Here is a 14,149-nt window from a genome sequence, read left to right on the forward strand (position 1 = left end):
TGGACACACATCCATACCGTCAGACCATGTATTTTAAAAAATAACGAACAGTCTGTCTCTTCTGGATATCAGTTTGGTATACTTACCAGACATTAGCAATTATTCTGCTGAGATGGCTAAGGGAGAACTTACTAGGCGGGCAGGACTGTAGTTGATTTAGAAAAATGGCCCCATTGGTCTTATGTATTTATTTTTAATATTTTTTTATTGGAGAGGGGCAGAGGGAGAGAGAAATATCTTAAGCAGGGTCCATGCTCAGCATGGAGCCCAACACAGGGCTCGATCCCATTACCCTGGGATTGTGACCTGAGCCAAAATCATGAGCTGGGATGTTCAACCGACTAAGCCACCCAGGCACCCTGACCCCGTAGCTTTATAATGGTGATCATATGTGTAACAAAGTATGTTAGGTTTAGGAGACATTAAACCTGTTAAAAAATTATTTAAAAAGCAGATGATAAACAATAATAAAACACCAGCTTGACCTTAAAAGGAGCAGGGCCTGCCTGGACACTTACAAGGGGCACTGTTGTCCCTCTGTGCACCTCAGCAGCACGGGTAGTAATGAGTAACTCTGCACATATCTTCTCATCACTGACACAAAATTAGCCCGCAACAAAAGGCCCTACAACACTAGTTTTCATTATATTGATTTTTACCTTTGCTTTGGAGCAGGGATATTGAAACAGATGGACTTTGCAGAAGTCGTCAGCAACAGCGATCACCTTCCTATTGTGGGATCGCACCAGCGCATTGATATCTGTCCCATCGGATCCTTCTGGCCAGACACCTTTGATACGGAAACACAGTGGTGGAGGAAAATTAGTCTAAAATATAACTGATACTACATAGGCTTATTTAATTTTAGAATCTTACTTTCATCTGTGTTCAAACTCTTAGCTGCTAACATTTTCCTTACAAATTTCTTAGTAGTGCAATACCTCTTTTAAAGGATGAAGTTTTACCCGAAATCTAATAATAAAATTAAACCAAAAATAGCCTCAAGATGGAAAATTTAAAGACACAAGAGTACTCACTAGTAACCAGCAGGTGGCACTCATTTGTTTTAGTTTAACTCCCCTCTGCAAATAAGCTCTTCCTTTCTAAAGTTTCTAGTTGGAGGGGAAATTCTCAGTAGTGTGGTGAGGTACGGAAAGAAAGCCATAGCATTAGTTCTTCCAAGGAGACTCTGGGGAAACTGTGTAAAATGCACACACTCCTCTGCTGTTCCCTTCAGGTGGATACTTGAAGAGAACCTCGAAGATTCTTAATAGAAATGCATAGGCCATCTACAAGTCTACCATGCTGCCCCACAGAATTTTCCTATAACTATGATTTATGTCCAGAGACATTACAAATTTAATTATTCTGAATCATTATGAGGCACTGGTGATCATGTCAATGTAATTAGCACAAAACTCTATTAGACTAGATGGAACTTATGGAATGTATAAGGGCTGAGATGCTGGCCTCCTATGGTTCAGTGCTATTCTAAAGAACAAATAAGTTTTCGGTAAATTTGCTGAGTCAAAACACTTTATTTAAAAAAAAAAGTTTTTTAATGTTTATTTTTGAGACAGAGACAGAGCATGAGCGGAGGAGGGGCAGAGTGAGAGGGAGACACAGAATCCAAAGCAGGCTCCAGGCTCTGAGCTGTCAGCACAGAGCCCGACATGGGGCTCGAACTCACAAGCCGTGAGATCATGACCTGAGCCACCCAGGTGCCCCTAAAACACTTCTTAACTGACACCTCTTACTAAGTAAATGAGTATTGTTTCATTAAAATAACAAGGTACGGGGGCGCCTGAGTGCCTCAGTCAGTTAAGTGACCGACTTCAGCTCGGGTCATGGTCTCTCAGCTCGTGAGTTTGAGCCCCGCGTTGGGCTCTGTGCTGACAGCTCAGGGTCTGGAGCCTGCTTCAGATTCTGTGACTCTGTCTCTTCCCCTGCCCCACTTGTGCTCTGTCTCTCTCAAAAATAAATGAACATTAAAAAAAAATTTTTTTAAATAACTAGGTAAATTACCAGCCATTGGCTACTGCTTCAGTTTCACCCAGAGTAATGAAACTATGTGGACTAGTCCGGATTATTTTTTAAATTTCTTGCTAGTCTAGGCACTCTCCTCCATCTCTATAGCAGTTGTGTTTACTTTTTTGAGAGAGAGCACGCAAGTGGAGGGACCAGGGGGGTGGGGGTGGGGGAAGAATCCCAAGCAGGCTCCATGCCCAGCTCGGAGACTGACATGGGGCTTGATCTCATGACCCTGGGATCATGACCTGAGCTGAAATTGAGAGGCGGATGCTTAACCAACTGAGCCACCTGGGTGCCCCTGCACTCCAAATTTTATCTTTAAATAATATCTACTAAAAATGCCTTTATACTTCAAATGGTGGGGGGACACCTGGACATTCATATGCCAAAGAGTAAGAACTGCTAACAAGGATGTGGGGAAACAGAACCCTCGTACATCACTGGTGGGAATGTAAATGGTGCAGCCGCTTCAGGAAAACAGTCTGGCATTCTCCAAGAGGTTAAACACAAGGTTACCATTTGACCCTTGAATCCCACTCTTAGATATATACTCCAGGGAAACGAAGACATGCAGATACGAAAGCTTGCACATGCTTGTTTGCAGCAGCATTGTTTATAACAGCTGAAAAGCAGAAACAACTCAAGAGTCCATCAACTGATAAATGGACAAGCAAAATGTGCATGCATATTGCATGCAACGGGATATTGTTCAGCCATAAAACAAAGTGCTCATACAGGTTACAATGTGGATGAAACCTGAAAACGGTCTATAGCAAAGAAACCTGTTTCAATGCGTCACACATCGTGTGACTGCATTTATACGAATTACTGAATAGGCAGAGGTCATTAGAGAAAAAGCAGATGAGTGGCTGCTGGGGGCAGAGGAAGGGGGAGAGGTGGGGAGTGACTGCCAATGGGTAGAGGGTTTCTTTTTGGGGTGAGGAAAATGTTCTACAAGCAGACAGTGCTGATGACCACACAACTCTGAATATCCTAAAACCACTGTACTGTATACTTTAAATAGATGAATTATGTAGCATGTGAATCATAGCTCAATAAAGCTATTTTAAAAATTTACAAATTTAAAAAATTCAGTTTTTACTTGGAGGAAAAACATGGGAAGACAATCTGTGCTATTATTGTAAATTTTTTTTCCTTTTAATTGTCTTTCATATTTATTGAGGACCAAAAGTCTGCTGGACTCTGCAGAGAACACACTTCACAACGGTTCAATCCTAATACACTTAATTTCTCTGAGTCTGGCATCAGTAGCGACAGCACTGAAGAACATATGCAGACTACTTTTCACTTAGCAATTTAACCAAGTAAGTATTATACATAAAAACCCCACAAACTACCTTTTCCTCATGAGGTGTCATGTTCTTACCAAAGACTTGAAAGCCTAGGACGCAGGTATATGTCGTCCAATCGATGTCCTTACAATCTGATCGATTCCTGATTAGTTTGCAGCCACTTGGAATGTCCCCTTTAAATTTAGAAACAGGAAGTATAATCATAGTGCCTGTGTACAAATGTATTTGAAAGTGCATCTTGATTCAAACTAGCCACGTTTACTTGTATTTATAATCCACACACTGAAAAACATTAAGACACATTTAAAAAGGAAAAGAAAGTGCTCACTTTACCGTTCATAGAACCACAAACTTGTTCCCCACTAAAATTGTTCTTGCTTCTTTAAGAAGCGTAAATGCCTATCCATTTATACTCCTTCCTGTCTCCAGGAAAAGTTGTTAAATACAAAACTGTATGAGAGCAGCAATCTCCCTGAGTAATTTCTTAAGACTACATATCTACATATTTAAATTAATTCATTACTTTCTGGGAGAAGTGAACCACATTTGAGAGTCTCATTCCTTAGCTCAGAGTAACATGTGCTTTGTCAAATCAGAGAGGCCAGCACGCACTCTCTGCACAGCCTGTTCATCTGTGCCCGACAGACCCATCTCAGCCATAGCTAGTCGTTCATACTTACAGTACAATATCTCATAGTCTCCTGAGTTAGACATTATATATTTATTGTCTGGGGACCAGTCAAGGTGTGTGATATAGCTGGAATGTCCCTAGAGAAAAACAGAGTGACGATTAGGAAAGCATTCAGTGTTTTGAATAAGTCGTTTAATAGTTAGCCAATACTTTCTCTGCGTAGCCATTCATCTGGAATTCCTAAAGTACAGAGAGGAGTATCAGAGCCTCTAGAACTGAACAGGGCTCACAACAGGTCTTTAGTTCTTTCTCACCATCTCTCACTGGCAACTGAAGAGGCAGGTATTTAAGAGTCTCATGCTCTACTGACTGAGCTAGCCGGGCGCCCCAAGAGGCAGGTATTTAAAGATGCCAGTGATACATGAAGAGTTGTGGCGGAACTCTGGAAGACAGAGATCTCACCACAGTGGAAACATGTGGAAACACTTGGAACTTGGGAATATGCTGTTGGCCTTTCCACGCAGATAGCAGCCACAAGCACCGACTACTTGTGTCAGACTTCCAAGAATGAGGAGTCTCTTAAACTTGTGCCTTAAAGGATACTTCACAGATAACCATATCCTCAGGCCTTATTTCAAGTCACTGGTGATCCCTTTAGAGGGACTTCATTTATGAGAATGAAGTAATGGTTCCAGGAGCTGCTGCTTAGTATCCACGGTACACCTCAGAGGCTGGGGAATATGGCACACGTATATGGGCGTATGGAGGGTTCCTAGAAAAACTCTCAAAGAGTATTTCTGGGGAAAACTCACCCAACATGTACTCCTTCAGAACAAGTGGATCCAATCTAACTCCTTAAGCAGTGATTTTTTTTTTTTTTTAATTTATTCATTCTGAGAAAGTGAGCTTGGGGAGAGGGGCAGAGAGAGGAGAGAAAAGATCCCAAGCAAGCTCTGTACTGTGCTGTCAGCACAGAGTGTGATGTGGGGCTCGAACCCCTGAACCATGAGATCGTGACCTGAGCCAGAATCAAGAGTCAGATGCTTAACTGACCGAGCCACCCAGGTGCCCCAAGACTGTGATCTTTTTCTGCTCTGGTTTTACTAACACTGTGGGAATTAAGACAAAAAAACTACTAAATGCTGTATTTTGTTAGCTTCCTATGTAAGCATCTGATGATTTCTAAGATAAATCACACACAGGTCTTAACGGTTTGCCAAAGTCAATGGAGACTCAAAAGCACTTTTATCTCCTACCATCTATGGTAAAACATATTTAATTTCTTTTTTTTTTTTAATTTTTTTTTTCAATGTCTATTTATTTTTGGGACAGAGAGAGACAGAGCATGAACGGGGGAGGGGCAGAGAGAGAGGGAGACACAGAATCGGAAAGAGGCTCCAGGCTCTGAGCCATCAGCCCAGAGCCTGACGCGGGGCTCGAACTCACGGACCGCGAGATCATGACCTGGCTGAAGTCAGACGCTTAACCGACTGCGCCACCCAGGCGCCCCTATTTAATTTCTATTGTACTTTTTGAATTACTAGCTTTCTGCATCCATGATTTTATTTTTTAAGTTAAAAAATCCAAAATAACTTAGGCACAGCTTTTAATGTTTCACACAAAACATTCTAATTTACTCCATTATCCTTCTGAAGTCTAACGACACCTGCCTGGAGCTAAGATCTCCTTCACAGTGCTGTATGGCAAGTATACATATTTATACATTTAAATGAATTTAAATTATGGGAATTTGAGAACTGTGAAGCTCCTGAACTCACCAGAGACGAGGAGGTATACTGGAAAACAGGTTTGGAATCACTCGCTAGGTACAACGGAGATCTACCAACTTAACAAGAAATCAATTTTCACGGGGCGCCTGGGTGGCGCAGTCGGTTAAGCGTCCGACTTCAGCCAGGTCACGATCTCGCGGTCCGTGAGTTCGAGCCCCGCGTCGGGCTCTGGGCTGATGGCTCGGAGCCTGGAGCCTGTTTCCGATTCTGTGTCTCCCTCTCTCTCTGCCCCTCCCCCGTTCATGCTCTGTCTCTCTCTGTCCCAAAAATAAATAAACGTTGGAAAAAAAAAAAAAAAAAAATTAAAAAAAAAAAAAGAAATCAATTTTCAGAGCCCGAAAGACCCATGTGGTTACTGGATATTTTCTGAATATGGCAGAAGGATGGGGTTCACACAAATCCTCTTCCTGGCGCACACGAGTCTGATGGCGCTGGGCTCTGGTGTCAGGAGAAGCCATGCTTCTCAGATAAGAAAACTACGCGAAGGACCGATCTCACTAGATTACCCAGGCAAAGTGCAGTCCCCCAAGAAGCATTCACATTAACGTAGAAGTGTTTAAAAATATCATCTGGATCTCTGTGAAAATGCTTTAATAACATTATTTAGAAGAGCATCAAAAGCTTATATGTAGGGGAGCCTGGGTGGCTCAGTTGGGTGAGGGTCCAACTTCGACTCAGGTCATGATCTCACAATCTGTGGGTTCAAGCTCCATGTCAGGTTTTGTGATGGCAGTGCAGAGCCTGCTTCAGATTCTCCGTCTCCCTCTCTCTCTGCCCCCCGCCCCCACCACTTGCGCTCACATGCTCTAACATAAAAAAAAAGAAAAAAGCATTGTATGTATACATAATATTCAAGTAGCTCCATCTGTACTGGACACATATTTAGAAGGTCAGTATAAAGTATTCTCAGTACTCCATCTGTACTGGACACATAACATATTCAGAAGGTCAGTATAAAGTATAAAGACTCCTGAGTAGCAAAAGTACCCAAATAAAGGAAAGACCCTGGGGAAGTTATCAATTCATACCAGAAAAACAAAGTGAGTATTTTCTCCCTCATATGGATTCCAATAAATAAGCAAAGAAAAGATTAAATGCAACTGTTTGGCATCTGTAATGTTACCTTCCCATACATCACCTCAGAGTGTCCTTGCCCCACCCAACTCATAGGCCATGGAAGGTACAGGCACAGCTTGGGGGAGGGTAGCTTCAAATACCACCCCAAGGGTGCACACACAGTTGGGAGCAAATCTAGTACACCTGTGGGGTGCCTGGGAGGCTCAGCTGGTTCAGCGTCTAACTCTGCACTGGAGTCTGCATGGAGCCTGCTTAGGAAGATCCCTCCTCCCCTACTCGCTCTCAAAAAAATAATTTTTTTTTTCTTTTACTATACCTCCTTGAAAAGAAACAGTAAAGTATTTTCTAAGCCGGAATTTTCATTACTGCTATTAAATAATCACAGTAATAATCACAAGTGATGGAACCCAAGACGACTACTCTGAAAAAAATCAGAGATATTTTAGCTACATCTTTGTCAACTAGAAGACCATCTACATCAGTGGCTTGCAACCCTGGCTATATATTAAAAATTATATGGGGAGTTTTAATTTTTTTTATTTAAAAAAAAAATTTTTTTTTTCAACATTTTATTTATTTTTGGGACAGAGAGAGACACAGCATGAACAGGGGAGGGGCAGAGAGAGAGGGAGACACAGAATCTGAAACAGGCTCCAGGCTCTGAGCCATCAGCCCAGAGCCTCACGCGGGGCTCGAACTCACAGACCGCGAGATCGTGACCTGGCTGAAGTCGGACGCTTAACCGACTGCACCACCCAGGCGCCCCATATGGGGAGTTTTTAAAAAAAGTTCCAAGGCCTAGAGTTAGGGATCTCACCTTTTCCTTGTAAGTAGGTACCAGACATGACTCCCCCTTACCATCTAGAGCAGTGCTAACGGAACTTTCTGTAGTAATGAAAATGTACGGACATACACGGTCCAGTGCAGCAGCAACTAGCCACCTGTGGCTTCTGAGTACTTGAAATATGCCTAGTGCTCCCAGGGAACTGAATTGTATTTAATTTCATGAATGGAAAGTTGTAGTTAGTAGCTGTGATATTGGATAATGCAGAGAACAGTCCATTCTTACCCTACTGATATGAAATATCTCTTATCATCTAATAAATTTCGATATAAACAGATACCTGTTTCTGAACTTTCTTTTCTGTTCCATTAGTCTGCCTATCTCCAGTCAACTGTAATAGTTTTGTGGTATGTGGAAAATTTCAGATGGACTTTAAAAACATTTTATCATAAATAACATGTTGAAAATTTAAATAAGGGGGTGCCTGAGTGGCTCAGTTAAGTGTCTGACTCTTGATTTGGGCTCAGGTCAAGATCTCACAGTTCAGGAGTTTGAGCCCCATGTCAGGCTCTGCACTAAGAGTGTGGAACCTGTTTGGGATTCTCCCCCTCCCCCTCTCTCTGCCCTTCCCCAGCTTGTGCTTTCTCTCTCTCAAAATAAACAAACAAACTTAAAAAAATATTTAGGACTGCATTAAATTTAGACAATAATTTGTAGAGAACAGCTATTTTTATCAAATCTTTTGATCCAGAAACATGTTGTAACTATTTTTTCAGCCATGTTTCCTGTGCTTTACTTTGCTAGGTTTATTCTCAAAGCATCTACAGTTCTGGTTGCTATTGCAAACAGGATTTTTCCCCCATCAAAGTTCTGATGTGCTTTTGCTGGTTTGAGGGAAAATTATTATTACTATTTTAGTTTTATTTATTTAATTAGTCTCTACACCCCATATAGGGATTGAGCTCAAAGACCCCGAGATCAATAGTTGCATGCTCTTCTGACTGAGTCAGCCAGGAGCCCTGAGAGAAAGTTATTCTTTATAGAATAGGCTGTTAGCTCCTATACAATCCAATTCTGCCACCCTTTTGTTAAGAGCCCACCTAAAACACTGGATTTCCCAATTTCTTTTGCAGCTAGAGGTGGTGCAGAAATCACTGAGTGGGGCTTCTAGGGAAACCTTAAGAGAACTGATTTAGGAGGAGCAGTGTCTTTTCCCCTTGCTCTGATCCTCTCCTCCTGGAACTAGATCTGATGACTGGAGAATGACAGAATACAAAGAAAGGAAGATCCTATGTTCCTGATGACTTTTGTTTAAATGGTAACACATCCCTCATTTTTTTTTTACTGCAATATATCCTGTTACACGAACACTGAATCCTAATCCCATACTGGATTAGTTTCTTGGAGATTTTTTTTTTTTAATGTTTATTTATTTAGAGAGGGAGAGAGTATGAGTGGGGGAGGGGCAGAGAGAGGGGAGGGGTGACAGACAGAAATCCAAGCAGGGTCCGCGCTGTCAGCATAGAGCACGATGTGTGGCTTGATCTCATGAACCATGAGATCATGACCTGAGCCGAAATCAACAGGACGCTTAACCAACTGAGCCACCCAGGTGCCCCGTTTTCTTGGAGATTTCTAAGCAGACTGTTAAAGACTCTTTTATGCTTCTCTTTTTGATGTATATTTTCAATTACCAAAATCCTGGCAAAAAGGACCTTACTTTTACCAGCATTTCTTTCCTATCAGGACAGACTTTGTAATAGTACACCATTGCACCTTCAATATATTACATTTTCTACGCTAAGGTCTCAGAATGTGTTAAATCCTTTTACCGAGAATTGGAGTCAAAGACAACGCCAGTGTGCTGGCACTCAGGGGCAGAATAAAAGCATCTTAATCCTTGGGGGCCTGGGTGGCTCAGTTGGTTAAGTGCCCGTCTTTGGCTCAGGTCATGATCTTGCGATTCATGATTGCGAGCCCCATGTCAGGCTCTCTACTGTCAATGCAGAGCCTGCTTCAGATCCTCTGTCTCCCTCACTCTGCTCCTTCTCCAGCCTCTCTCTCTCAAATAGAAATAAACATAAATAAAATTTAGAAAATTTTCAAAAAAAGAAAAAAAAAGGCATCATAAAAAAAAGCATCCCACTGCAAACAGAGTAGAAACTTTAGGTTGGTCAGAACACTTAAACTCTTTCAAGGAAAATACACAATTATCTACAATTAGAAAACTATTTTTGAACTTTCATAGATTCATATTAAATACTGAAAGACACCCTTATGTAACACCCGGGGTTGTCTCATCTAGTTACTGAGAACAATGCTGCTGCTGATGGCACCCAACACTGAGCAGAGAACATTCTATGCACAGGGCATACACGGTCAACTCTCAATCTTCCAGGAGCCTGCAGGAGGACGCCCACTTAGCAGATGAGCAAGTCCAGGAGGCAAAGAGAGGTTACATAACTTTTCTGAAGTCACTATTATAAAAAAGAATTGGTGGAGCCAGAGTTTAAGCCCAGGTCAGAGACGTCTGGACCAAATGAAACACAGCATTTAAATCATGCTTATCTTTTACTCATTTCTCTAACAGTGAAGATGAGCAGAAAGTAATTTAAAAGTAGCATTTCAGAAAAAGAATTTATAAGTAAGGACTTTTTCAGTACATTTTCAAAATAGCACAGGAAAAGCTGAGGTAAAGAAACATTGTATGGAAAGCAACAAAACTATAAAACCTCACAATCCTCAAAGGTATTTCAGATAACCAACCAGCAGTCTTCAAATTCTTCTAAGCTGTAAAATCAAGAGAAGCCCCATATACAAAGCAAAGAAAATCAGATCCATACTAGCCCGGCCCAGCCCCACCCCCAAACCCTGCGGCTTTGCAGAAGTTAAAAAGAGCTTCTGAATCCAAAGCCTTTTTATAAACTTTTCCATAGCAGCAGTTATAAAATCAAACTGCTTATACAGTGAATATATGATATAACCATGAACCCCTGAATCCCACAGGTTAGTCAGACCACTTTTTCTAGTCTGTATTAAACACTAAGAAGATGGATGCTTTCACGGGAAGTAAAGAAAGACAAAAGGTCATTCTAAATTATATGATCTGAGTGAGAGGCACAAAATGCCACAGATCTGGTCAAGTAGGCCCAGGGTGTGTGCTAGAGGGGATGATGTGGAGAACCCAAGGGCAGCAGGAAGATGGTGCGCTCCCAGGGGCAAACGCAGGAAGTGTGATGGCAGACAGGCCACAGAAGAGAAAATGAAAGGCTGCCACACAGAAACAGTATGGAGGGATGACTCTATTCCTTTTTTTTTTTTTTTTAATGTTTATTTTTGAAAGAGCAGGGAAGAGAGCAAGCGTGGGGAAGAGGCAGAGAGAGGGGGGACAGAGGATCCGAAGTGGGCCCTACGCTGACAGCAGAGAGCCCGGTGTGGGGCTTGAACCGTGAGATCAAGACCTGAGCCAAAGTGGGACGCTTAACTGACTGAACCACCCTGGAGCCCCAGGATGACTCCATTCTATGTCTCTTCCTCTCTATCCCTCAGCCAGCCCAGAGAGGTCAGGCTCATGGAGAGAAGATCATTTCTTGGAAGATCACTAGGGTTCCTTCAAAGAGAAGTTCTAGGACCACATGTGTAGAAACAAACTTGAGGTGTTTGAGGGGGAATATCTGCTACATAACAAACAGCATGTAAATTTCAATGAAATGGAAGAATAAATTTTGTGTGTTTATGGAAACTACAGTGGGAATTAAATTTTAGAACTGACATCAAATAAGTCAAGGCAGAAAAGAGCAAAGAAACAAGAGCCCTAATAGGTCCAAGGCCAGCAAGTCTAGAGTACAACCTGACCACGCGTATGAATCTGTCCACAGCAAGTGCTGTGCAGGTGGTGGCGGCAGGGTGGTCAGCACGTAAACAGAGCCGCAGAGGCAAATGTGGACAGTACCACCTAAGGTCTAGGGTAGAGGGACCTGAACCAGGACCACTTCCAGGGGAAGCTACTGACCTACTGGGGATCGAGGTGCCAGGCTTGCTCACTTCCTCATGATACTCTGGTTACACATGCAATTTTTGTCTAAAGGGAAGTACTGGCTGGAGGATGTGCATGTCCTGTTCCCTTGGCATTTATAGATCTTATTTTAAATGAATAAACTAGCATTCTGATTATGAGTTGGTTTCCTGAGGCCTGCTTATGGAGAGGAAAGCTGGTTGGCCAGAGGAAACTAGGATTCAGTCCCTTATCAGTTATAGCTCTAGTAAATTGGTATTTTACACAGGAGAACCTGTGTGATATAAGTCCATGTCTCTAAAAGGGTCTTGTTTTGTTTTTTTAGCTTATTACAGTGAGCAAGGCCTTGGCCTGTCACAACCTTGTCAAGCAAGCCACCGATGAGGGACTCACACATCATCAGTTAGCTGCCTTCTACTGAGACATGCTCCTTGGTGTTCTTGGTACCAGTCATCTTCTCATCTGACATTTCCACAAAAAGTGATGCCATCAAGAGGGACAGGCTCCAACTGCTTGCTTAATTCATTAGAGAGACATTCTCGAAAAATTCTAAATAAATAGGCTTCTGCAGCTATGCTGGTTACTTAAAATATTGACTAGTAATAGGAAAATATTGGAATTGAAATAGAAAATAGCATTTGTATCTGCAACCGTGAATAGTTCCTAATCTTCACAACAATCCTATATAGTAGGAACTATTAAAATGTCCAATTTTAAGATAATAAAATCAAGATTTAAAGAAGTTAACTAACTGGCCTAAAGTCAAATCTATTACCGGCAAAACCAGCATTAGCTCAGTTCTGTCTGTCCTCTACCCTAACAGACCCCAGATAAAAGCGGTCAACATGAAACTGTAACACCAGCTGGTGGAAGCAGACAGCAAGGAGAAGTGACAGCTGGAAGCAAAGTACAAAACACAAGATAATTAGAAAAGCAGAATAGCTGAGCCTCTCATTACAGGCTCAAACAGCACTATCAACTTTAACAGTTCCGAAGGAGATCTCAAAATAATATTTTCAAATGCTTTCAAGATAAAAGCTGCTTAACTGGAGAAGGCTAAGTCTCATGCAATTGAGACATTTCTCAACACTCTCAAGGTCATTCTCAGGACAATGAGACAAATACTGAAAAACCCGAGGCATTATCATTACAGTGGAAAGTCTGCCGTACGAAGAGAAGGGGGCTCCGGCCCCAAGTTTGCCACCATGTCAAGATGCAACCAAGGCCAAGTCCTTTATCTTTTCTGAAACTCAGTCTCTTTATCAGTAAAATGAGGGCTGAGCCAAGTGTGTGCTACAAGGCTCCCTGGAAAATTTTATGATTCCACCATTAAATTATAATTGATATACTCTGTTTACTAAGACATGGACTTTTTTAAAAGGTTGAGGTAAAAAATAATTAAAAACTTGGTGCCTGGTGGGGTAAACCTCAGTAACCAAAAATTCCTTTCAGCGGAGCATTTCACTTACTCATGTGGTGCAGAGGCATTACTGTACTATTCCACATCACGAAGATAATAAATCAATTAAAAGAGATTTCAATAGATTACTGGGTAATGATTCATAATTGTTGTCAAGGCAAAAAAAATAATTGTGGATAAATTCTAAAACTTTGAGGTTGCTTGTAGACTGTTTATAGGCTGGTTTTAGGTGCACATACACAAAATAAATAAACAAGCCTCTTCTCTGACTAGTAAATGGGTTTTGCTCATGTACATGCTTCTAAAAACAAATTCTTTTATTTCTCTCCCTAAAACTATTTTGGATCTGTGCTGCCACTAATCACTAATTCATCAGTTTTCTAGCCCTAATTTCCTAACACACACACCATGCTACCTCATTTTCTATAAAAATAATAGTTACCACATACTGAGTAACCTATTATTTGCCAAGCACTATTTGAAATACTTCATATGTATTAACTTATTTTAATCCAGTGAAGTAGAAAACTGCTATTATCCTCATTTTTATAGATGAGAAAATTGAAACAGAAGGTTTAAGTAACTTGCCCAAGGTCACACTAGCTTGTAAGTGGTGAAATAAGAATTCAAATTCAGGTAGTCTGATCCCAAACATGTGCCCTTGACACTATAGTATACTACCTGCCTTTCTTATCCTGCCCTCAGCTCAAATGTATACTTTTTGAAGAAACAAAAATCTCATATTCCTGGTGTCCAGAACATTTCTTAAATTAGCAGAACACTGTCAATAAGGTAAGTACTCAGTATGTCCACAGAATTAAATCGAATCTTTACCTTACAATGATAACCTACTCAATCAGGACAACAAATTGAAGGAAATATGTTTCTGTTAACTCTCTTAATAAATTACTTTTAGTGGTAAGAGAGGTGACACAGGAAACTGCAGGGTGTTGGGGGTGGGCAAGAATGTGCGACACCGGGATTAAAAGTGAGATTACCCTTTCATTTCTGACTTACTCCATTTTCAAGAAGTGTTATTATTCTAAGGGTTTCCTATGGACACAGCTATGGTTTAAGAAATTGCCTTA

General features: G+C 41.3%; 1 protein-coding gene across 7 annotated transcripts in view; it reads right to left on the reverse strand.

Annotated features, from left to right (window-relative positions):
- EML4 (EMAP like 4) overlaps positions 1-14,149 on the reverse strand; it is a 161,528-nt gene that overhangs the window by 2,986 nt on the left and 144,393 nt on the right. For all 7 annotated transcript variants that reach the window (XM_047851946.1, XM_047851943.1, XM_047851944.1 and 4 more), the window contains 3 exons: positions 4,025-4,112; positions 3,419-3,517; positions 660-790 (listed from right to left, as the gene is read on the reverse strand). In XM_047851946.1, coding sequence (XP_047707902.1) covers positions 660-790; positions 3,419-3,517; positions 4,025-4,112 — 318 coding nt within the window. The remainder of the gene's footprint in view (positions 1-659; positions 791-3,418; positions 3,518-4,024; positions 4,113-14,149) is intronic.

Source organism: Prionailurus viverrinus, chromosome A3 (assembly GCF_022837055.1).
Source record: "Prionailurus viverrinus isolate Anna chromosome A3, UM_Priviv_1.0, whole genome shotgun sequence".
Lineage (NCBI taxonomy): Eukaryota > Metazoa > Chordata > Mammalia > Carnivora > Felidae > Prionailurus > Prionailurus viverrinus.